Source organism: Rhamphochromis sp. 'chilingali', assembly GCF_963969265.1.
Source record: "Rhamphochromis sp. 'chilingali' genome assembly, chromosome: 21".
Lineage (NCBI taxonomy): Eukaryota > Metazoa > Chordata > Actinopteri > Cichliformes > Cichlidae > Rhamphochromis > Rhamphochromis sp. 'chilingali'.
Genome location: NC_137949.1, coordinates 16,234,583 through 16,259,672, shown reverse-complemented (window position 1 = coordinate 16,259,672; position 25,090 = coordinate 16,234,583). Strand labels below are relative to the sequence as shown.

The 25,090-nt window shown below is 41.7% G+C and overlaps 3 protein-coding genes across 5 annotated transcripts; 1 reads left to right on the top strand and 2 right to left on the bottom strand.

Annotated features, from left to right (window-relative positions):
• The first annotated feature begins 4,344 nt into the window (after positions 1-4,344).
• On the top strand, positions 4,345-20,903 carry spdya (speedy/RINGO cell cycle regulator family member A). Of its 2 annotated transcripts, none has more exons than XM_080871560.1 (7): positions 4,345-5,004; positions 18,161-18,422; positions 18,513-18,571; positions 18,652-18,737; positions 18,881-19,052; positions 19,274-19,484; positions 20,292-20,903. In XM_080871560.1, exons 2-7 carry the CDS (start codon positions 18,209-18,211, stop codon positions 20,348-20,350), a joined length of 801 nt encoding a protein of 266 aa, XP_080727686.1. In that variant the 5' UTR covers positions 4,345-5,004; positions 18,161-18,208; the 3' UTR covers positions 20,351-20,903. The 2 variants fall into 2 exon arrangements, with proteins under 2 accessions (XP_080727686.1, XP_080727685.1); XM_080871559.1 differs by lacking the exon at positions 4,345-5,004 and adding an exon at positions 17,290-17,536.
• pcare1 (photoreceptor cilium actin regulator 1) lies at positions 11,876-16,555 on the bottom strand (the record flags this gene model as incomplete). Its single annotated transcript, XM_080871498.1, has 2 exons — positions 12,946-16,555; positions 11,876-11,999 (listed from the first exon to the last, which is right to left on the bottom strand). The coding sequence occupies exons 1-2, from the start codon at positions 16,275-16,277 to the stop codon at positions 11,876-11,878; spliced, it is 3,456 nt and encodes a 1,151-aa protein (XP_080727624.1). The 5' UTR covers positions 16,278-16,555.
• A 12-nt stretch (positions 20,904-20,915) lies between the features above and the next one.
• On the bottom strand, positions 20,916-24,580 carry trmt61b (tRNA methyltransferase 61B). 2 transcript variants are annotated; one of them, XM_080871557.1, is made up of 8 exons: positions 24,477-24,580; positions 23,570-24,393; positions 23,372-23,474; positions 22,249-22,439; positions 22,032-22,123; positions 21,277-21,479; positions 21,130-21,201; positions 20,916-21,037 (listed from the first exon to the last, which is right to left on the bottom strand). In XM_080871557.1, exons 2-8 carry the CDS (start codon positions 24,320-24,322, stop codon positions 21,003-21,005), a joined length of 1,449 nt encoding a protein of 482 aa, XP_080727683.1. In that variant the 5' UTR covers positions 24,323-24,393; positions 24,477-24,580; the 3' UTR covers positions 20,916-21,002. The 2 variants fall into 2 exon arrangements, with proteins under 2 accessions (XP_080727683.1, XP_080727684.1); XM_080871558.1 differs by having other exon boundaries at positions 21,130-21,198.
• Positions 24,581-25,090: the final 510 nt, after the last annotated feature.

Here is a 25,090-nt window from a genome sequence, read left to right as displayed (position 1 = left end):
GTGTTGCACTTTTACTTTGACCTGTCATTTCAGGTTCTTGCATATAGGCCCACTGTCCCAGTAAGTAACTTCCCTTCTTCTGTATTCATAAGCCATGAAACAAAATGGATACTCCTTTCAATCAACTTATGGATTCTTGATGTTCACATTGTACTGGTCTAGATATTGTTAGTTCTCTTGTGAGTTTTTTGTTTTTTTTGCCTGTCCCGTTTGGCTCTTTTGACATCAGAATTATTGTCTAAAGGCGAAGAAAGATGCCCAACGTATTTGCTTTACCAAATTTTTACTTGTTAAATACGGGACAGACTGTGGAAAAGAAAGGGGAGAAAGAAAGAGGGAAAGAAAAACAGCGGAGAAGAGGGACGGGGATAAAGGGCAAAAAACAAAAAAAACAGCAAAATAAGCAGACAAAAAATACATATATCAATCACCTGGATCACCTGTTGAGAAAGAAAAAAGAAAACAAGCAGACGAAAGAAAAAAAAGAGCAAGATAATAAACAACATCACGATGATCTATGGGAATGTAACAGTAAATGCTAAATATTAAACATTATTGTGCAGCACGTAAGATCGACAGCGCAGTGTGGTTTGAGGTAGGAGCCAAAAAGGGTGTAGTTTGTGTGTGTGAGTCCCCGTGTGTACACCTGTGAGCATGAGCGCACTTGTATTTAAAAGGTTCCTTCATGTAATGATCTGCTAGAGGGTGTGGGGGAGCCACTGCCCCGTCCTCCAGGGCATGAAGCAGGTATGGAGGAGATCAAAACTCCAGACATCCAGAGGCCCCCAGAACACAAGAGACCAAGGAAGACCAACAGAGGGGCAGCCGCGCCACTGTCCCAGAAAGAGCTGAGGAGAGCCCCAGATGAGGGCTCACTCAGTGGCCGCGGAGCAGAGGCCAGTGAGCTCTGCCGGCTCGGTCACTCTGGCAGCCAGCTGTGCCAGAGTGACCGAGCCCCAGGCCGAGAGGCCGAGGGCATCCCACCCCCAAAGTGGCCCGAGCGAGCCCCAGGCTCCAGGCCCCGATAAGCAGCCACCAAGGAGTGAGCCGGTGTGTACCTGGACGCCCATCCCCGGACACAAAGAACCACCGGCAGGGGAAGTGGTGGGGGAGATAGACCTCCAAACCTTGGAGGGCCTGAGATGTCCCTAGAGAGGTGGCGTCTGACACCCAAACTGACATATAGACACAGACATACAAGCACACACAGATACAAACATCCATTCCCACCCTCGTGCTCTCATATGCAATTACTCAACACTCTCCCAACGCGGAGACAGACATAAAGAGACACTGTACACACAATCACACTCCCCAAGCGTACTCTAAGAGAGAAGCAGACCGCCCCGACTCGGCAGCAGCAGGGAGGCCCCACATTCCAGACCCCATTCGGCCAACTTCTCCTCCCAGCCCCCCCCGCTCCAGCAGGCCGCAGAGAACGGGGGTGTGTGAAGACTCCAAACTTGTGAGTTTTCCTAAGTTGTGTTCTTACACAATGGCAGCATTTGTTATTTTTCCATAACTAATAATTATGCTTTTAATGGATGCTGTTTAGCTACGGCTTCATTATTTACATTTATACTGTTCAAAAGCTATAAGGAAATTAATAAACTTCATTTTGTATCCCTGACATGAACTTAAATGGTAAATTTACTGTGTTTAAAGAAAATTTACCAGGGTTTCTTAAAGGTCTAGTGTATTCTTCATCTCTTGACTTTGAGATACTATTTAGGAATTGTTAAAATGTATCATATCAACTGATATAACACCATCCTGAGAGTCTGGAACCAGCTAATCAGGTATAGCCTGAAGCTTATCCCAGCTATTATAGGGCGAGAGACAGACAACCATTCACACCTATGGGCATTTTGGAATCACCAATTAACATATCCCCATTAAGTGCACTGTGGACTGTGGGAGGAAGCTAGAGTACGTGAAGACAACCTGGGCAGACACTGGAAGAACATGCAAATTCCACATAGAAAGGCTCTGGACAAGTAGTGCAGTCAAACTAAGGACCTTGCTGTGAGCTAAAAGTGCTAACCACTGCACCACTGCGTTGCCATTTCCTTAAATCTACATTCATTTTTATGCGCAGCAGAAGGCAATGACTCTGCGAAAAGAAGCCGCTGGATGACAAAATGACCTAAAGACCTTAGCAGAAACATCTGGTTAGTTTATATTTTTAGTCACTAGTTTTAAATCTTATTGAATGCAAAATGGTGTTTATTATGTAAATTCTGATTTCTTTTAGAATCTAAAGGAGTAACTACAGGGCTTTGGAGTTGACGTCACACCGCAATGCATTATGGGAGCGCAGCGCCATTTTCGGGGTCTACGAATCAAACCAAACACACTGTGTTGGAACGACGACTACAAGAAAGATGCTTAAAAGCAGCTCAAAAGAGAATGAACTGTATAGAGACCGATTTCATTCAGAGGCGAAGCGGCGGTACTTGCAGAAAATAGCGTGCATTGGAAATGTGGACCCGTATGAAATAAGGCCGTGGAGTAGAAACCCTGAAGACCAACCGCTATTGACGTAGCCTGACATATTCTCGTACCTTGTCTGTGGAGTCTTTTTTTTTTTTTTTTTTTTTTCTAAATGACATCAGAAACAGCAGTATGCGACATTACGTGATGGCAGAGCTTCAGTTCATCCTTTGTCATTTTTTTTTTTTTATTTTTTATTTTTTTTTTAATAAATAGGACAGGGGGAATGAATGAGAGAAAGAGGGGGAGAGAAAGAAAGAAAACCAAAGGGGAGAAGAGACGGTGAGAAGGGGGGGGAAGAGAGAGAGAAAAAAAAAGAACTCCTGGGTCACCTGTATGGAGAAAAAAAAAAACAAACAACAAAAAAAACAAACAGAGGAGACAGCAAACAACAAAGAGCAACATAATAATAGAGAAAACAAAGCACCATCACAATAAACTAGCTAGTCATAGATATCAATATTTACTAAATAATAAACGATATTGTGCAGCACGCAAGATAGACAGCGCACAGTGTGCTTTGAGGCAGCAGCCAAGAAAGCTTTAGTCCGCGTCTGTGAATACCCATGTGTGCATACCTGTGTGGATCAGCATGCTTGCATTCCAAAGGTTTCTCCATGTAATGATCTGCTAGGGAGTGTGGGGGGGCCACAGCCCCGTCCTCCAGGGTGTGAAGCGGGTATGGAGGAGATCAAAACTCCAGACATCCAGAGGCCCCCAGAACACAAGAGACCATGGAAGACCAACAGAGGGGCAGCCGCGCCACTGTTCCAGTAAGAGCCGAGGAGAGTCCCAGATGAGGGCTCGCCCAGCAGCCGCGGAGCAGAAGTCAGGGGGAGTTGCAGTGACGCGCCCGTGAGCTCCGCCGGCCCCCAGCTGTGCCTGAGTGACCGAGCCCCAGGCCGAGAGGCCGGGGGCACCCCACCTCCAAAGGGGGCCCGAGCGAGCCCCAGGCCCCGACAAGCGGCCGCCAAGGAGTGAGCCGGTGTGTACCCGGACGCCCACCCCCAGACACAAAGAACCACCAACACACCGACACCTGAGGGAGTCCGCCACCGGCAGGGGAAGTGGTGGTTGGTGGAGATAGGCCTCCAAACCTTGGAGGGCCTGAGGTGTCCCCAGAGAGGTGGCGTCTGATACCCAACCTGACATATAGACACAGACATACAGGCACACACAGACACAAACATCCATTCCCACCCTCATGCTCTCATATGCACTTACTCAACACTCAACCAACGTGGAGACAGACATAAAGAGACACTGTACACACAATCACACTCCCCAAGCGTACTCTACAAACCGGGTCTAGGTACCCTTGCCCCTGGAGGGGGGAATTGCACCCAGACCCAGGTGGTGTTACCCTTTTCCCTGCGGTGGGGAGAGGCAGACCACCCCGACTCCGCAGCAGCAGGGAGGCCCCACACCCCAGACCGCAGTCGGACGGCCAACTCCTCCTACTAGCCCTCCCGCTCCAGCAGGCCGCAGAGAATGGGGGTGGGAGAAGACTCCAAACCTCCCTCCACCCGCTCATTGTAGTGTTGATGCATATGTGTTCTAAGGTGCAATTAAAACCCAGGAGGGCATGGAGCTACCTGCCAAGGAGCAGCAGGTAAGCGCATAGTCCCTCCTGCTAGCCCTCAATGACTAAGTGTATTTAAAATTGAGAGGTGGGCAACGACGTCAGGGGTGAGGTATACACCCTGATGGTAATTTGGACTCCGTGATTGTGCCCACCCCCAAGATCCTATATGTATGTGTAATGAGAGTGTGAATAATGTGAATGTCTAAGTTGTGGGATAAAATTGAGGCAGAGGCAGCCAGAAGGGGACGGGGGGGGGGGGGGGGGGGGGGGGGGGGGTAGCCTCCTCTGCACCCTGGTGACATACCCCCACTCCAAGGCCCTGCATGTGTGGGTGGTTGTGGAGGAGCGGGAAGAGGGAGGCAGCTGGAGATGGGGAGGGAAGGAAGGGAGGGGCAGGTAACCCCTCCCTGGGGCCAGCTCCCCCGCTGACCCCAGTAGGCACTCCCACCCTTCGCGACCCGCCAGGGAAGGGGGGCCCAGGCCCATCAGACCGGGGCCCAGTGCAGTAGCGCCCTCCGGCTCCACAGAGCCCTGGACAGTCCACCCAACCCCACCACAGAGAAAACTGCACCCACCCCACCATCCACACATCTTCCAGACTACATAAGACGGTAAACGCCCAGGCTGAGATCTTCCTCCACCTCTCCTGTATCTCCCCCTCCTGCAGAGAGTTCCTGAAGAGAAGAAAGCTCCTGCAAGATGTGACCATCCCCCCCACCAGTTGAAGAGCCCCCCAGGCGGCTCGACGCACCGGCGGCACCCTGCTCCAGGGCCGGGCCCCCATGCACCCACCCGCCCACAACCCCGGCAACACACCAACCAGGACCCAAGCCCCCGAGGCCCGGCCCGGGCCCCAGCCCAGAGACGGAGCGCCCCCAGAACCTCACGCCCATCCCGGACCCACCCAGGGGCAGCCAGGTTGCCAGGTCAGTAACCCACGTCCGTCAGCACAGACCCTCCCCTAGCCCCGCTGCACGCAGCCGCGAGGAAACAGTCACCTGAGAGACAACAGAGCCCCTAACCGGACATGACCGCTACCCCGGGTTGAGCCCCCCAAGGAAGATGCCTCCGGGGAACCCCCCGACGCCCTAAGCCTGTCCCTACCCCCTCACCAATCACAACAGTGAAGGCGGGACCAAACTATGACCCCCCACCCCCACTAGGTGATGGAGCTGATAAAAGGGGCCCAGAGCAATTGATCTAATGTGGTGGCAGAGGCTGTGTCAAGACTAATGTAATCTAATAGATAATTTCTATATTGGTTAGAATTAAGATTATTTTTATTTTTCCAGTTCATGAGGACTGTTTTCTTGGCTATGCATAGGGCAGTGAAGATCATATGGGCTATATTCTTTTCTGAAGTGACATTATCTAAGCTGCCCAGTAAACACACTAAGGGGGAAGTTGGAATGTTACATTTCAGACACTTTGATAAGTCTTCACATATCTCGCGCCAAAACTTTTGCACTGGTGGACAGAACCAAAGAGCGTGGATGTAATTGTCTGGTGTATTGCCTTGTCTGTGGAGTCAGCGCGTACAAGTCGTCATTCAAGCAAAGGTAAGTCAGCTTGAGTACTGCGAGTGAAATGCGTTTGATTTCCCTGCAAACATTCAGATTAGTGCAGCATAAATTCATTCATGAGGGGAAATGACAGTGAGAACATGTGGAGGCTGTTAGGTGGATAACATAATGAGTTCAGTGCACTGATGTGACACTGTCCTGAAGGATTGTTATTCTTTATGGTTAAAGAAATTGCACTAATTTATTAATGTTTATTATAAATAATCCTTATTATACATCTTGCTTCCATGTTTGTATCTTGTGTCACTAAAAATACATTTTATTTTAATTTTATATATTGATCAATGACCTGCAGAATCTCCTTATCATATTAAGTGATTCATAATTGTCACTTTATGCTTTCTCCATCTCTAAAGTGATGACATCCTTGCATTACATCCTTTAGGTTCATTTTCTGCAGGCAGGTTTCTGACAGAGAACAGGCAGATTTAGAATATAACATGCAGCGTTCTATAGATGGATACATAAAAAAAATGAAAAATTACATGTATGTGCTAACTTTCTAAACACTTTGTTACATTTATGATAAAGTAGATAAAACACATTTACGTCGGCCTTGGCTCATTAGTTCTTGTCTATAAATGAACTTTGTCTGTGTGTGTTTCAGGTCCTGCACTCTCAAAGACTGAATGAACCAGCATTGCAGCCATGGGTCACTGTGAGCATCACAGGGAAGGTTGAAGCCGCCCACTGCACCTGTATGGCCGGAGTCGCAGAGACCTGCAGCCATGTCGCTGCTCTTCTGTTTAATGTAGAAGCAACAGTGTTGATCCGTGGCACAAGGACTGTTACAGATGAACCTGCATACTGGGTTTTGCTGGGTAATATTACCAAGATACAGCCAGAGGTTGGCCATAAGATAGACGACTTCTCTTCAGCTGCCCAAAAAAAAGGCTCTTGATCAAAACATAAACAGACCATCTGTAGTGACAGGTAAAAGGAGGGGTCCTCAAAACAGAAAAATCCCACCTGCTACTGTGGAGGAGTTGTCACTGCTATTGGATACTTTGCTGGAACACAGTAAAGCTGTGGGTTGTGGGAATGACCCATAATGTTTTATCTAGGGGTCTAGATTTATGCCTGTAGTGCACTGTCATGTAAATAATTTGCATTTACTGAATATATACTGACTGAGTCCCACTGTTCAAAAGTTGAATAAAGAAACAAACTAATTTTTGTCTCTTTTTTTTTTTATTGAAACCACCTTATAGAACATCACATCAGTTACAATGTAGAATCCATGTCATTTATAGTTTACAAATGACAAAATGTTTACACAAAATCATGAGTGTTTACATGACATCACCCACTACTAACATTATTTACTGTATCTTTTGAAAAAATACAGCTATTTTAACAGCACAATACTTAAGAATATTTAACAGGAGCAGGTTTCATTCTTCCCTGGTTTTATTATCACACTGTTCATCAAAACGGCAGCAAACCTTCACCATCTTATCCAGAAGGGTCACCTCTTCACCCTCACATGGAAGAAGTAATCTGATTGGCATGGTGGTATGTTTGCAGCAGGTCCCTTGTGTAGCGCTGGAACCCAGTCACGATGTTTCATCCATTTCATAGGCTGGTTTGCTGCAATAATGCCAAATAATTAGCATCTGTATAGATAGAAGGTAGTTCTGCAAAATCACTCAGTAGGATGTTTGTTCTAATTTGCTATGACCTCAGAGCGCATCGAAAATAAAACTAATAGGCTATAAAGAGTGATATGAACATATTTAGAACTTACCGGAATGAAAATGTCTGGAGCACCAACAGATATTTGGAGATGGAAGAGAACTGCACGTCAGCTCGTCTCACAGCTGCTATCCAGGCTAGACGCCTTCGTTTGGTAACATCAATACACGAGCTGCCTCATGTTGCTTCCAGGTTGGGAAAGAATGAAAAGATAAACCATTTTCAACCTTATTCTCTTGCCGGTGTTGTGTGTGACTTCGCTCCCTTTTCACTTGCGCTAGACCCCCAAAATGGCGGATCGGGCCAAAATCCTTTCCACGCCCACCCCCCGTGACATCACGCCCCAAAGCCCTACTGACTGAGCGTTCAGTGTTTCTCAGCCAGATTCACCCAAGACAGCAAAAACATTCAACACAAGGTGTACAGAGTGGATCTACAAACCACTGAATGGTATTTTAGATTTTTTTTATATACAGAGTATGTTCACAGAGTTCCTGATAGTAGTTTTAAGGAAAGTGGGTGTCTTGGTTGCATGAGGAGATTTATTCATTTTGCATGTTGATTTCAAAAGCTGTCTTTAAAGAAAGAAAAATCAGAGTGGGATTATTATTCATAATTCACACAGACATTAGGACAGTTAGACTCCCACCACTTGTTTTATATCATCCTCCTTCAGCATTATTTTTTGGCAATAAGCAATAAGTCAAGGCCACATGAGGTCGTTTTATGACAATGCTTCACTGTAAAAGCCATGTAAAATGTAAAAGCCAGGGAATACACAATAGTATACATCAAATCAACAGCAGTATTAAACTATACCATATTTTCACTGATCCCTATTGTCTTATCGGATATTAGTTTATTTGTATTATTAGGCATCATTTATACACAAAGCTGGTGGGTGCATTGCTACATTATTTGAAATAAATCTTACATAAAAGAGTAACACAGCATATATCTAAAAGCACTGTGTCTCACTTTCTGAGGGATTACTGAAAGATTCATTGGAGTAGGACAATGAAGACTAAGAGGATATAAACAACACCATTATGAATAAATCAACTATTCTTATGTCAGTGTTTGCTTATCAACATGAAGATTGTTTTATTTAGTCTATATCCTTTGGTATAATCTGCAAGTTTGTATTCAAGTTCCTTCAGAGAGGCGGGAATGAATTGGATGTAGCACATTTATCACAGTCCTCTGTGTTCTCTGTATATTTTCTCTACTGGGAAATTATGCTTCAGAGACTGTATAAGTCATTCATTGTATTGTCTAACACATTAGAGCATTCACTGATAACTCATAATCTAAGCAAAACAAACAATGGGGAGATTATGCTTCCATCTGTGTCTTTGAATCATAACCAGTTTCCACTTGATTGCACAGGAAGTGCAGCCTGATGGGAGACAGATTGTGAGGCGAGATGCTCCTCTGGTGGAGAACAGATGTCATTGCAGGCATGACTTCATGTAGCCTGTCCTTGATAGCAAGTGAGAGGACAGAGCGCTACTAATCCACCAATCAGATTACTGCAGCTCGTTAAAGAGAACATTTCCTTTAGTAAAGTGTAAAGAAAATGATTATTACACAGACATATGCAGTGGCCCTTTGTACTATTTAAACATAACTTTAATTTGGATATTTTACATCAGTTATTTTCTATATCTACTAAAGAAAAAACAGAATTGTAGATTTTGTGTTACTGCCCAAGATTTTATAAAACAGTAAAAAAAATGTACATCCTATAACAATGTTTGAGAATAATTGATCTTAGTAATATAGCAATATATTATAATACAGTAATTCAATTTTATAGATATTCTATTTTATACTGTGCTGTAAAATCAAACGTCTCTAATGTATATTCCCCACTCACCCTGTAACCATTCGTTTACGCTTTTTGCCAATTTTCAAACAAACAAGTCATTACGTTAGCCTTGAAGACCTTCGTGGATGTAAGATGAATATTAATGGATTGTTGACATGACCCCACGTTACACCCCTTCAAAGTCTTATCAGAAAATTGTAAAAATCTTAAAATGTTTCAATCATGAAAAAAAAACATACATGGAATTGCACTCAACAGCCATTTCATTAGTTAAGTCCTGATTAAACCCTTTTTTGGTCTCAGTTCTTTGTGGCATAAAATCACCAAGAGACCGGAGACATTCTGCTGATTTGCTGGCTGCACATCCATGAGTTTCCACCACATTCTAAGGTTGCTCTGTTATATTGAGATCTGGTGAGGCCATTTGAGTACAGTGAGCTCATTGTCATGTTGAAGAAAACAGCTTGAGAATATCTGAGCTTTGTGACATGCTGCAATATCCTGCTATAAACACCCATCACTGTGGTAATCATGATCGGATGTGCAACAACAATACTTGGGAAAGCTATGGTGTTTAAACAATGCTCAGTTGGTACTAAGGATATAATATAATATAATATAATATAATATAATATAATATAATATAATATAATATAATATAATATAATAAAGAAAACATCTCAACCTCAATTTTCTGTTCTAAGCTGTTCGATGTATTGTGCATTCAGAGATGCTCTTCCATATACCTTGATTGCAGTGAGTGGTTATTTGAACTACTGCCTCCTCTACTTTAATTTACAAGGCATTTCTCCCCCTCGCTGAACTCAAAGCAAGATCAGTTTTCTTGGGTACATACTGACATATATACATATACATTACATACATATACAGTATGTAACTTTTATACCATCTCTACTTACATTTTAGCAATTTTATGCTGTGCTGTACAAGTCAAGCCTGTTTACTGTGTATAGCATTGCAAATCAACACTGAAGATAACAAAGCCTAAATAAGAAAACATATTGAAAAAAAGAAAGATTTCTGAAAGAAGTCACAGTTTCACTTGAGGTTGGTTTTAAGAAAATCGTGACATTATTTTAACCAGATTCATGAGGTCATTACCTGGATTACTTTCCCTTGTTGCACTTTGCTCATGCTTGTTTCAGTCCAGTTAGATTGTGGAGGCTGGATGAAGCACACAAATACGACAAGGACAATATTTTCTTAAAAGATCATTAAAAGACCATTTCTACAGGATGCTTGTATGCTAAATGTAAATGAAATGAACGTGTTGCAATGAAAGAAAAAACAACAAAAAAACCTTCTGACTCATGGATGGAAAAATAAATGTCTATACATTTTTTTTCTTGTGGTTCCCATCTGTGTTTTTTCCCTCAACATTAAAATAGGCTGTTTTTTTCCTGATGAGATATGATTACAAAAGTATACAAAAAGTATTCTTTCCCTATTCTCTTTTCTTTTATCCTTACATGAAAGCTTTACTTAATTATCAGTTAAGAAAACAGAGGATTTTTTTCAGTAAAGGTATATGTTCCATTTCTAGCCAGGATTATGGTAAAAGAGAAAAACGTGTAGGGGAAAATAGGACATTTTTAATAGCTAATTTGGCATTTTTAGTTTTCTAAAGTGTTAACATACATAGAAGAAAAACTAAATATACATTGTAGTTACAATGTAACTACAATGTATATTTAGTATATAGTTACTGGGGAAGAAATATGTAGCATTCGATTTATCTTTTTTCTCATTATTTTGAGAACTTGATTTAACATTCTTTAATAATAAAAATATGAAACTGGAACCTTGAAATCTCCTTATAATTAGAAAGTAATTCATAACTATAAGAAAAGATTTGTAACTTGTTGATCTTTTCTGAATACAGTGAGGATTAATGTAATAGATGCCGAGAGTGTAAGACGCTGTAACGTTAGGTCCAACCATTTCTCTTATTCTTAGTTGCATTCCCATTAAGTTCACCAGGTCGCAACTTCTACTTTTCCATTAATTACAGGACATTAATTTCAAATTACACATAAACATAATTTGCCCCCTAAAGATAAAATGCTGGCATCACCACTGTGAGCATAATAGCATAATGATGTTAGCAAGAAATACAGTATCCTAAGTCATTTTCAGGGATCATGAAACACCTAAATGCAGCATTATGACAGTTGTTATTGATAGTACATGCAAAGTTGGGATGGAATTATTTTTATTACAAAACAATAAAAAATAAAAGACAGAATAATAATACTACAGTTTAAAAAAAACATGAACATACTTTTTATTTATGAATTTTGATGCCGAAATGAACTTAAGGTCAATTTGTGAATACTTTGTGATTAAATACCAAAAACTTAGTCATTAGTGGGAAGACAATCTATAAAAAAAGAGGAAGACTAAATTGTGATGTAAACATGAAGCTCAGGAGCATGTTTTTTTTTTTCAGATACAGTGCAGACATGAATGCAGTGAAAAACACCAATGAAAGAATTACAACTAATAAAACCTGAAATACATATAATTATAAACACTGTGGAGGTGTGTTACAGCAGAAGAGTGGATAGAATTAGCTCTTCCTCTCTTCCAAGTGGAATAAACAGCATCGACTTAAATCCTCAGTAAGGCCTGCTAATCCATAATCCTCCTGGCTCTGCATTGGCCCCTTTAGTCCTTGTGCAAGGCACGTCCAACAACACACAGGTCTGGGTGTGATGCAGAGCGTGTTGTCGTTCTGAGGTCTGATTGGCTACCCCATGAGTCATCATCTCTGGTTGGTTCATAGTTTAGCCTAAAAGAAAGAACAGAAAATGTTGTCATTAGCAATTAGGTAACTGGGCCAGGTGAGTCCGAGTCACTTGGTGCAATACTGACTCGTGAAGTACGAGAGATTAAATGTTTTATATAAATCTAACGTAATACAGTAATAACAGCAGGGGAAAATCAGTGGGAGGTTGGAGCGTAGCATTAAGTACAGAGAGTTATTTGTTGCATAATGTATCGTGAGAATGAGCTTCTGTTTGAGAGACACCTACAATGTAAGCATTTTTTATATTTAATATAATTACTCTTTAAGTGATAATGTGGCCTAAGAGTGGCATCACTTCATATCAGAAAATCTCTATGAACTGAAAAATAAGTCTACCAAAAAAGACAAAAACTCTGTCATTATATATGTTGCTGCTTAATTTTCTTTGTAGCAGTTTCTATCTGAATCACCAAAATCTGCAACGCTTGTGAATCTTTGGTCATGTCTAACTTTTCCTGACGGTTACAGAATTAGACAGACCATCATTTAACTTGAATAAAAAGCTGTCCCTTTACATGGATTAGGTAAAAGCCATGATTTAGAAAAGTGCATATCCTCCAAAAACATTCAAAATAGGGAACATTGTTTCAAGGTGTGGGACAGGAGGACAAAGAAAAGAAATCCTGTGCAAGGAAATCTTGTCACCCTGCTTTTATTATATTGTGATATTCAAAAATCTTTTAATTGCTTCCCAAGTGGACCCCATGCCACTTAATTGTTATGTATGTTATTAATACTGTTTTCTTTCCAAAACCATAACCAAGTAGGTGTTTTTAAAATAAAATAGGGTAGCTCCTACCAAAGAGGGGCATTTGTCCAGAATTTCTCTCAGAACGTTATATAAATTTAAGGTAAAAAAACAAACAAAAAAACAAACAAAAGTCATGAATAATCATTTAAGAGAAGTACAAATGTGGTAAAATCTCACCCCTGTGAATATATCGCTGGTTCACTCCCACAAGTCTCAGCCACTGAGATGCGTTGTGATTGTTGTGGTAGACTTAGACTCTGCCTCCGGTCTGAATGGCTACGTCTGATAAAGGGTCGTGGCCCATGGACAGATGCAGGAGTCCTCCCACGTGTCTCAAAAGTATGTAAGAGGAATGAAACTTTGGTTGAGGTCCATGCTTGCGGGGGCTTGCTTACTGAACAAGGCTGGGCTTCAAACATGGACAGAGAAACGGGACAGAAGACTGAACGTGCATTACTAATTGTCCTAGCACTTGATGAGTCTTCACTGCTATTTTCCCTTGACCATCTTTGTACTTTTGGCGAAGCTGGGGGAGATGGTGCTTTGAAAGGGTATGAAGCGACTGAGTTTGAGCTCGAAATGTTCTGCTTTGATACGGGTGGGCTGGGGAGTCTCCTCTGAAGAGCAGGTGGTGTAGGAAGTGTTCTGTTAAGAGAGGGGCTAGATGAAGAGGGTGGAGTAGGCTGATTTTTGAAATTGTGGGGACTGGGAAGTCTTCGATGTAAGCTGCTTGGAGTAGAAGGTGTGGAAGGCAACATTCGGCCTCTAGACACAGGTGGGGTGGCAGGTGTTTGGCTAGTCTCTACCGAAGCAGGCACAGAAGATGCTGTGGTGTTGAATCCAGGCACTGAAATGTTACCACCATCTTGTATGTCTCTCAATTCTGTTTGAGTGACACACGGTCCTACGTAACTTGTTGACAATTTCTCTGACTGAGAGTTTGAAGAGGGTTTTAGTTGTATGTTCTTTCTGAGTTGCTGATATAAGGAATCCTTTTTGATTTCCGAATCTGGTTGATTGACCTTAGACAGAGGAAATGTCTCTTGTTGTTCCACTCTAACAGGGGAAATGTGTTTGGAGGTTTGTGGTAAGCCTCCTTTGCTTGGCAGTACCGTCACTGACTGAACTGAGGCCTTCAATCGTTGTGATATTAAACCCCTTTTCAACAAAGGTGATCTTCCTACTTTTGTTGCACCATCTGCTGCTACACTAGTTGATGTACTCTGAGCGCTTTCAAAGGAATTGTCCAATAATACTTCCATTGCTGGTGGAGGAAGACTATCCAGGTCTAAATCTGTTTTCTCACATGTTGTAGATTCAGACCTACAGCTAGTTATCCCAGCAGTCAGCACAGCTTCTACATTTCCTAAACCGGGTAACACTGGAACACCACATTTTCGCACACCTTTGAGAGGCCCCAGGACTTTGGGACCTTCTAGTTCCTCTATTCCTTGACTGAATGTATCAATCAGTTTTTTGACTGAATTCCTACCTCTGTGAAGGCCAGAAGATGGTTGGGGTGATAAAGGGGGGCTAGGAGGTGGAGTGGCTTTTATAAGACCCTTGGGTATATTCTTGTCTTTTTGTTTATCATCATCAACTTCACTGGTTGCCTCCTGTTTTTTACTATTGGACTTTGTAGGACTTGCCTTGTCTTTAGGTGGTTGGGGGTTGTTTTTCTTTTCTAATGAAGGCTGTCTCTGATTTATTGCTGGAGATTGTGCTGGTGAGTTTCCTTGGTTTCGTTTTAAAGGATCAGTCCTTGTTTTTCTTTCTTCTTTGCTTTTATTTATGCTCTGCAATCTCCGGTTTAAATCTTTCTGGGTCCTTTCTAGTTCAAGAAGAGTAGGATCTTCCCCTTTGCTCCGAAGGGAATCTGCTGACCGGGAACGCTGACCCCTGTTCACCGGGGTCTTTTTCACTTGTGCCTTTCGTACAGCTGCTGCTGTTTGAGGCCTCCTTGGAGATCGTACCTCATCATCTGTCCAATCCTGTGTGCTAGTTTTTGTGCTCGTTGATGCCTTTGTTTTAGAACTAGGGTTTTGTGACGATACAAACTGTATCCTACCACTTATTGCATTTTTCATTTTCATAGTCATTTCTAGATTTTGAGGATTTTCTATCCTCTTTGGGGGTAAACGTCGAGGTTCTTGTAGCTTACAGTCTACAGGAGAACAATTAAATTGCTTTTGAACTGCTTCTTGGATATCTCCTATATCTCTGTCCACCTCATCATAATCATTGACATCCTCTTCCCCGTACTCTGTGGAGACAGATCCGAGCAATGAGTCTCTTTGGTCATTAGCCATTATGGTACATGTAGAACCTAGTGAGTTGAGTGAGGTAAGGGACACACTAGGACTTATTTGACCCCGAAGCTTTCTCCTTGACACTCTTCGCAGAGGACTGACAGGAGTAGCTCTATTTGTCCCGGTAGACTCACAACTCTCTCGTCTTTGGCGTCTCTCAGATCCAGCAAGGGATTCATTCTCAGCCCCAATTCCACTGTCCTCACTAAAGAGAGCTGAATCCTCTGGGCCAGGCTTGTGCAGAGAGGCCATTTCAATGCGGGATAAGAGTTGCATTAACCTACTCTCTGTTGCACGTTTGACTTTAAGTTTCTCCTCTAAAAGCTCTGAAACGGAGGCAAAATACTCCACTGCCTCTTCTAAAGCACAGTCCCCAATTCTTCCAACAGTCTGGCTCACATTTCTCATTCTCTGTGTGGTGTACTGAAGCAGCTGCTGCAACAAATCCGGTGGGGGTTCGATATTGGGAGAGCCAGACTTCAGAGGGGTAGAGGATGAGAGATTTTTCATTTGGCTTGGCCAAGCAAGATGTTCGCCATTTTCTTTTAAAAATTTTTCTCCCTCCTCCACCATGTCTTCTAGTCCCTGAATTATTTCCTCGTAACGTAGAGCCATGAAGGCAACCATAGGCTGAACAGAAACCTGAGTTTCAGCTGCTTGTTCTAAGAGTCCAAGCAAAACATCATATTTGTTTATGCTAGGATTCAAAAAGGCATACGCAGCTTGGTGAGCTTTTACCAAGGGTTCTGGAAAGTCCACTTTGTGCTCTTCAGATAGCTTGTCTTTGTCCTTCTTTTTAAGAACTTTTGCACCTTTGGCATTTTTCTTTGGTTTCCTGTTAAGCCTTTTGTCTGCCACATCCTGTTTGTCATTGTGTTTCTCTTTCCTCTGTGATACTGTGCTTTTTTCTGTTGCTTGATTCCCCAGCTTATCTATGTTAACTGCTTCCATATTCACTTGCTCAGTATCAAGCCTCTTTTTCTGTGGTGTCATGTGTGACTCTTTCTGAAGTACCTGGGTTTGTCCACCTGTCTTCTTTTCCTTTGTAGCTCCATTTGTAGCTCCAGATGAAACATGATTTTCCTCATCTTCAAACTGTGGATCTCTGGGGTTGTCTTGAGGTGCAGGGGGTAGCATTCTCCCCTTCCTCATAGCACCCAGAGTGCCAAAATTGTTACCTTTAGATGGTGAGCAACCCATTTCTGCTGTACAGGGTGTTTTTTTTCTCTCTTCTCCCTAGATAACACTAATACAGACAGTGCAGTCAATTGTGTAAAAAAATAGCAAAGATTCTTAGCCACCAGCTGTCATTTTCAGATGGCTAATGTCGTTGACTCGTTGAGTAAGATCCCTTTCCGCAAGTAGACTGCCAAAACAAAACGTAGATAAATCCATTTTACGAATTGCTTCCAACTGTCACAGACAGACAGAATAAATCCACAGTTTGGTGGCCATGTTTAATAAAATTTCCTTGGCGCATGTTCGGAAAAAAAACATCCCTCTGCACCTTATGAAGGACAAGCAGCTGAAAGGATTAGTGAGTCTTTCAGTGAACTCCTCAGCCTGCACATATGTCACGTTAAGTCATATAAAACTCACCTACTTCTAAGAACTTAAGCTCATTTGGGTAATGAAGGCTGGCTTCAGGTGGGTTTTTTATAGCCTGCAAAACAATACATCCTAACTTAGCCAATAGAAAAAAACAGAAAGAAAAACACAGCATTTTGTTTTCATCAGAATTAGAAAATGTGCTACACTGATTCTATTTTATCCACATTTGACAACATTAAATCAAATATAGTTGCGTATTACACATCTTTCCTTCAGCCACTTTCTTAAACAATCAAATGAAGTGAGAACAAACCACCAAAACTAACTACTACACTAAATAAATAAAGTAAGAGTAAATAAAGTTCATGATTTACTCCTTTGTGATTTTGCCTCCTACAAATTAACTTGCAAAAGTTTCCCTTATATAAGATCAGTTATCCCCAACGTAAAATAATCATTTGTTACAGCACCTTGAATGTAACTCAAACACAATAAACAACCACAATACACAGAAAAATAGCATAAATAAGTAGATTGGTAGCCTTTGTTGTCTATTTCAACAAAATAAAATGAAATATAACAAAACAAATATCTCATTAAGAGAAAAAGTCATTAGAAACTGATATGTGATTTTTACACTCTAAGTGCTTGGTGTGTTTTTAATATAGTATTCTTCATATTTAAATTGTTTGGCTTGTTAATAATAACTCCACACAGAGATCGCCATAAGCAAAGAAAACGTGGCGCCAGTGCGTGCTCGTCCTCGCGCGCAGGTGCACCGCTGGCACAGATCTCGAAGCGCGCTCCAGAAACTGCCAGAGCTGCCAACAGCAAACTACTATCTCGTCTGGTCAGCGTCCTGAAGCGACTGCTTTATACTCACTTTCATCCTATAAAACGTGTTGCTGGTTAGTATGAGAGTAAAGCTTCTCATAAGAACAATACTTATTTAATTTTTTAGCGTCTCTTTGTGCCGCTAAAAACAGTCGTCACTTAAATTGAGTGATTTTTTTTTTTTTTAGTCAGTTTTCTAGCTAGCTGATAGCTCGTGTTGCTGAAGAGCTGCGGGCTTTCTCTTTCTTTTACTGCCTATTGTTAATGACGTACAGATAACCTGCCTAACTTTAAACACTTTAAACTCTTTAAACTTATTCGGAAAAATTCATTATTAAATAATGTTCCCATTTTTCTACGCGGTAATCCAAATCATTTAGGGAAATTAAGCATACGTGTCATTCTAGTTTTGCCTTAGTCACGCTCGTGAAAGTTCGTATTGATAGAGACACTATAGCAGACCCCTCCCCAAGGCCTTAGTTAAAGTAATTTTTGAGATAATTTAATTTTTACATTGCCTCTTGAAAAATGTCTGAAAAGAGAGAAACATTTAGCTCTTTAAATGTGTCTTGAGGGCAAATGATGGTAAGAAACTCGAATTTGGCACAATTTAGTGGACCCCTTTGACCCCCCCTCCAAAAAAAGTGACAGTCTATAGTGATGATGCTCACTGCTCATACTTTTTCTCTCATTTGCAGTGATAACATACCAGAGGACTCCTTTCTGCAGATGATTCAAGCTGAAGCATGATGAAAACTCCTCCCTCTGTTACCCTTCGGGTCAAACGCAAAAATGTTCGCCCAATCAGAAGAAACCTCAGCCTCAGCAGACACCGTGGTCAGAACACCCGGGGTGTGGTGTGGAGTATCCAGTCAAACCAGGGTGACCTGTATTTTACCAAAGTGCCTCAGTCAACTGTTGTCCAGCGGCAGGAAATGGCAGCATATTTCCATCTTTTTGGTAGATAGATCTAACAAGAAAGCAGGATGCGCTCAAGAAAATGTGAAATTTGGTTTAAATTCTCATATATTAACATCTCTTTGTCTACAGAGGATGACCTGATAAAAGACTTTCTAAGGGTGGATGGTTGCTATAAATTGACAGACAAGGTAAAGTTATTACTTTGATGAAAGCTACAAAACTTTGTTATGCTTTAAAGTGACACCATCTTTTCCCTCTATTTCATCAGTACCTCCTAGCCATGACCTTTGTGTACTTCAAAAGGGCCTGCTTCACTAGTACTGAATACACCAGAAAGAATTTTTTCATTGCACTGTAAGTTCAGAGAAAAGCCTGAAAATCCTGCTTCTGTATTATATTCTGTCATGAAAAGGAAACTTTGTTTGCTTCTGCTTTTATATGTGATATTTCTTGGCAAACCTACAGCCCTGAACTCGGCTTTCGCTCTCCTCCTGTAGGTATCTTGCCAACACCATGGAGGAGGATGAGGAGGAGAGCAAGTATGAAATTTTTCCGTGGGCACTGGGCAAGAACTGGAAAAAACTGTTTCCCCGCTTCCTTGAGCAGCGAGACAAGCTGTGGGCTCGCATAGAGTACAGAGCTGCTGTCAGCAGGCGCTGCTGTGAAGAGGTACACACAAGTATAATTGCCTGAGGAGACTGATAAATGGTGCTTCTCTGGGAATTTTTAAGGGTCTTGTTTTTGCTGCGCAGTGCCATTTTTATTGCTTGGGTTTAATGCCAGACATTCCATCTCTAGTGTCTGTGAGTGTGTTTTGCAGTGATGTGATTTATTTATTTTGTTATTTTTTTCTGTTTGAGCTGTATTTATTTCTTCGACCTGTCTTCCAGGTGATGGCCATTGTGTCCTCTCATTTCGTGTGGCAGCGGCAGCGTTCCGATCACCATGGCGGTGCCCAGCGGCAGTATAATGATGGCGACCGTGTCCGTTTTCCCCGTGGGCCCTATGCCTCACCTGTGTCCTGTTCCCTATGTAAGCGTGACACCAGAATAGGCCACACCTCCTCCCTCCAGAGGCTCAGCTGTGCAAATCCCAAAGGAGGTACCAAGTATATATAACTAATGCTGGTGTCTCTGTTTACTGTGTGGTTTATAGTGTAAAGAGCTGGTCAGTATAGGATGCCCAGTTAAGTTTAAAACCAACGTTCAAGAAGCCCTGCAATCCAAACTGCAGAAATAATTTCCTCTTCAACAAAAACGCATAATGTTAGTATTTTTTGCACTTGAACCTATTGTCCCACTAAGTGGATTAGTGGGATCATTCACTCACTCATCCAAATAACTGAATTCAGATGTTCCAATCACTTCTATTGCTACAGCTTTCTTGTTATATGTAAAATTGTATTATATTATTTAATTTTTTTTACTTTAAAATATTTTACTTGCATTTTTAATCACTCTTATATTTAAATGTTCATTTTCTATTTTATCTAGGGATTGAGAGTAACGAAGTTTCTATTCTCTGTATGTCCTGTACATGTGGCAGAATTGACAATAAAGTTGACTTTGACTTTGAGCTGCATAAAATCAATAGCCCCAGGCATGCAGACTGCTTCTATAAACATTTGTGAAAGAATGGGTCACTCTCAGGAGCTCAGTGAAGTAGTACTGTGATAGGATGCCACCTGTGCAACAAGTCCAGCTGTGAAGTTTCCTCGCTACTAAATATTATATAGTCAACTTTTAGTGGCTTTATAACAAAGTGGAAACGACTGGGAACGACAGCAACTCAGCCACAATATAAGGAACACAGGACACGTATTTACAGTGCTCGTATGTATACAGATAAAGCTCTGCAGTTAAGATTTAAACTCATACCTAACTACATGTTTCCATCTTTTTTTCTTAGGGAATGACTCTTCCTGCAAGTCGACATTGAACACCTTCATGGACTGGATTAATGAGTAGAGCATCAGCGACTTCCTGTTTAAATCAACCAAGCAGTTAATGCTTCCTTTACTGGATTTAATAGCACTTTACTCTGAAGTAAAAGTCTGAATCCCCAGTTTGTCAGTCGCCTCAAAAGTTAACAAGGTACTCACAAGATATTTGAAGTACAAGTGACAACGATGAGCTTATGTCATTTAAAACAAGCAAGTTGGCTGTTTGTGGGCACAAAACCCTAAAAGATTGTTAGTGTGAAACCTAGATTTGCTTAAAATGTTGTTGGTATTTATTTATTTATTTAACTTATTTGTGGACTCTGTCACATACTATTTTTCACAGATGTAAATGAGTTAAGCACTGGATGCTGTCAGTTACACAGAAGGGTTTGTTTGTAGTTTGTATTGGTGTTGTGTTGCCAGTGTGCTGTTTGATGATCCAAGACTTTTGAATTTTCATAGTCTTCATTGCAACCTGCTTCAGTACACTAAACTGTTCTGTTGCTCTTTACTCACACACAGATTCTGTATATTCACTATGCCACAGAGCCATTTTCACTAAGAAGGCAAATTTTGCATTAAAGGACAAATCAGTTTTGACTTTTTATTATCTTCTTTAAGACAGTTTATTTGATGTGTAACAATCTGTGTTCAGGGTTTCCCCACAGGTAGAAATGTTACTGCACACACTTCCTCAGTTTCACCAGGAAAGCTGAAAAAAGGCAAAAATTACACATTTAATATTTTTAATTATATCATCATACAATAACTGATACTGGGACTAGATGCGTGGTAACATCTGACCTGTGTGGCTCATTTGTTCAGGGTGAGGTCGAGCAATGTAAGGGATACTCCCAAAAGGTGGGTCGGGGTCTTCTGAAATGACAATCAAACTTGAGTGGAAATACTCAAGGGGACTCTGTGAGACTCTGCCGTGTTACTTTTAATCACCTTTGTCACTCTCCTCCGATGCCTCGCCGTCCTGACTTAGGTTTTCATCCAGGATTTGGGCTTTCTTGTTGCAGTATCGTCCATCCTTCTGAAGGGCTGGAGCCACCACCCATTCCCGGAGTGGAAGCTCTATGACGCGTTCACACAGTAAAGGGAGTGTTGAACATCGAACTCCTTCCAGCAGGTCGGTGACTTGAGTTATGCTGTGGTATATAGACACAGTTAACAGAGCAGAAAAGACCAATATTTTTAATTTCTGAAAGGTTATTTTTTCCTCATGGCACAGAAGCTGTAGCGTATTTGGTCTCCAATAAATTAGCTAATGTGTGCTGGAAATACTAGCAGGTTAGCTTTGGTACCTTCAGACAGATCAAGGCGGGCTGTTTTCTCCTGTGTCTATTCTTTGTGCCAAGCTAACATTCTCCTGGTTCTGACTTGATATGAAACATACCGATATAACAATAGTAGTATTGTCTTCATCTAATTTCAGCCAAGAGAAAAGTGTTTCGCTTCAGAAAGCAAATAGCTGTTTCCAATGGGCCCTTCTTGTGCTAAGGCCAGTTTCACAGCTAAACTATAGAAATCTGGATCTACAACAAATTTTTCTTCTTTTGCAAGTTTTCCACTTCTCTAGAAAATGTAACCAAGCAGGTAATATTACATAGTGACGAAAAAAAATGTCTAAATCTGCTGGGGTGAGAGGAATAAACTACATTTAGTTTATAAGTAGAAAATGACACGGTCGAGCTTCATACTTGGCGAGGTAGACGGCACACACAGCTCCGGGGTGGAGATGTGGAATCACAGTGGGTAAAACCAGGTGAGGGTTGATCAGATCAAGAGCAACCTGCAGTAGAAATTATCCACTTGATAATCAGATCTACGTCTAACCAATGATGTGTTCAGGTGGTGTTGTACTGATAGAAGGACAAAAAATGTTACAAATGAGGAACATTTCAACCCGACACTGACCGCATGAAATCCCCGACCAGCAAGGAGCGAAGAGGCTGTGCAGAGGTCAGCCTTGTGAAACTGGACGTTATCGGGCCACTCCTCCCCTCGTCGCAGACTCCATGATGTCCTCCAGCGGTTGTAGTTAAGCACAGCTCTCCTGTGATGATCCTCCCTGACTTCTACGCTCAGCACGCTGCCCTTAGAGCCGACTGGGGAAAACAAAAACATAATCAGGCTCCACAGCAAGCAGTTACACTTTGTCTAAATGATTTTTTCCCTGAGGAAATGTGACATCCACCACTTTCCTTCACATCACAGATTTGACTTTTATTGGTTTTCATAAAGATTAATGAGGACAGTCAGCACTTGAGAAGTTGAGTCGTTCCCTGGACAGCAGTTCAAATGGAAATTTGATCCACGCTGTCACCCTTCATCTTTGCCTTATTATAAAATCAGTTCACATAAAACTGTTCATTTAATATGTGCTTTGTGTTCATTTAATGTGTCAGTCTGCTGTAAATCTTCTATTAATTTTTACCTTATGGAAGCACAAGGCCATTGTGTTTACTTTTTTTCTACTTTTTTTTTTATTTTTTTTATTTTGGGGTTTTGAGCAGAAATGTACAGTTTATATCCTCTTGTGATTAGTGTAATGAATGGGCTTATTTTGCTTAAATTTGAGATGTAGCTAAATTATTTAACCATTTGAACATTTAGTCTGTTTATGTGGGGGGGATAAAAGAATTCGAATAATAACTGTAGCTTATGTTGTTGATTTATTTTAAGTAAAGCCACTTTGAATTTATAAAAACAGACACTTTTGGGAGATCATTAATTCACATTCCGGTTTGCTTTCATTTCCAAATCCCACCCTCCCCACACCTTTCTTAGTTTTCACCTTCTCTTATCGGAACCAGACCCTCACTGAGTTCTTTGCTCACTCCAACTTCCATTCTCTTTCAAAAAATTTTGCCCAATCATATTTGAGGGTGTGGTCCCGGCTAGTGAAATTGAGTGAAATTCTTTCATTTTATCACCTGCCTGCATATCCAGATATGTCAAATGGAAGAGAAAAACAATCTGCTATCAACTTCTGTGTGTAGCGAAACTGGTGATTGTGCTTCCATATACGAGTTCAAACCTGCTTTTGACAGGAATAGAGACATGGCCCCCGATCCAGATCCTGACTCCAGGACACAGTCTCCCTCTGTGACGTCCATCATCATTAACATAGAAGCTGCATCCTGAGGAAAGAAAAACATTCAATAGATTATCTGTCAGAAAACTCTGAAGCTGAAAGGCAACTGTGTACATATATCATTCATTTACTGCTCTCTACCTTAGGGTAGGCAATTGCAGGTCCCCGCTTCATACACAGCACATAATCCTCCAAACTAGCTCGCCTTATAAAGATGGGGACCCCCCGGTGGGTCTTCAGAAACAGCCCTGCTGGCTGCCCTGCAATGTCATTGTGCAGTATGACCCCCCAGCTGCTCTCCAGACGGGCCCCTGTCTGCAGCTGGAACATCTTCCTGAATTCCACGCGCTTCTTTCTGCGATACTCTGCAACAAGCAGCTCTCCACAGGTAAGCAACCTTTCCCCGGGCAGAGCCGCCCACACCTGCTTTTCCCGGTGATGAACTGAGCCGGTGTCCAACTCTTCTGCTCCAACAGGTGGACTGTGAGCCTCATGTTCAGACTTTTTAACGATATCCTCATCCCCAACTTCTACCTGCGTGCGATTTGGGACTGATCCTTGGATCTCTGCCCCCTTATCTGACTCCTGCTCTCTCAGCTGCATCACCTCAGGGCTCAATGCGTCCTGGGGCAGCAGGCCACTGATCCTCTCCAGCGGGGACAGAGGTCTCCTCTTCCTGGATGTCACCTTGGTACTCAGGCGTGAATAGTCGGAGGTGCCCTCCTTATTATCGTTACGCTTCACAGCAGCACCTGAAAAAGTTCTTGTGTCTCTGACACTTTCACTGAGATTCACAAGTAAATCCCTGTGCCGGCTGTGTCTCTGACTGGATGCCCAAATTGTCAGCGTTCTGTGCGTAAACACAAGTCTGTGGAGCGCGACTTTCAAAGCCATTGCGACATTCAAAAAAGTGACAAGGTGGAAGCTGTGGTGTCGATCCCATCCAGTAAAGAAAGCAGAAAAACCTAGAATGACACAAACAGCGTGTAGACCTGCGGATTAAAAGCCAGAGCAAAGAAACATTAAAGGCTGCTTAAATGGAACTTACGCTGTAAAAGCTTTCAATCAGTTTACATCCGTTTCTCGATAACCAGGCTGTTTACAGACTCAAGGAGGACACCATGCTGGACACTGACATGTGTACAACGTCACAATTAGGCGACTGCTGTAATGATTAAAATCTACCGGCAGAGGGCGATGTTGTAACTTATATGCCTCATTCAACTATGATTTAAAAATGTAAAATAAAATGTAATTTTGTATCATCACGCCTAATTTAATATTCCAAACTTTTCGATGAATAGACTTTTTATTACGGTGTGACTTTGAACTCTTTGGATTATCTTTCAAACCGTTTCCATCGACAGTTTTCGCTCTACTTTACAAGCATAATTAATTTCACACTAAATTTCACAATAAAAATGTTTTCAACAACAGGAGATTTATTTAAATGGAGAACGAGAATCATTTTAATGAATAGAAAAGTTGAACTTACGTTAACAATTTTGTTTTATTTGGAAAAAAAATAATTCACAAATGTAGGTTTGTCAATGATGTGTATAGTATGGAAATTTGTTTCTGCCACGAGGGGATGCAATCCATAACTTGATATTTGGAGTTGGGTATCTCAAAATTTCAAGTTTATAAGTCACACAGATGCGT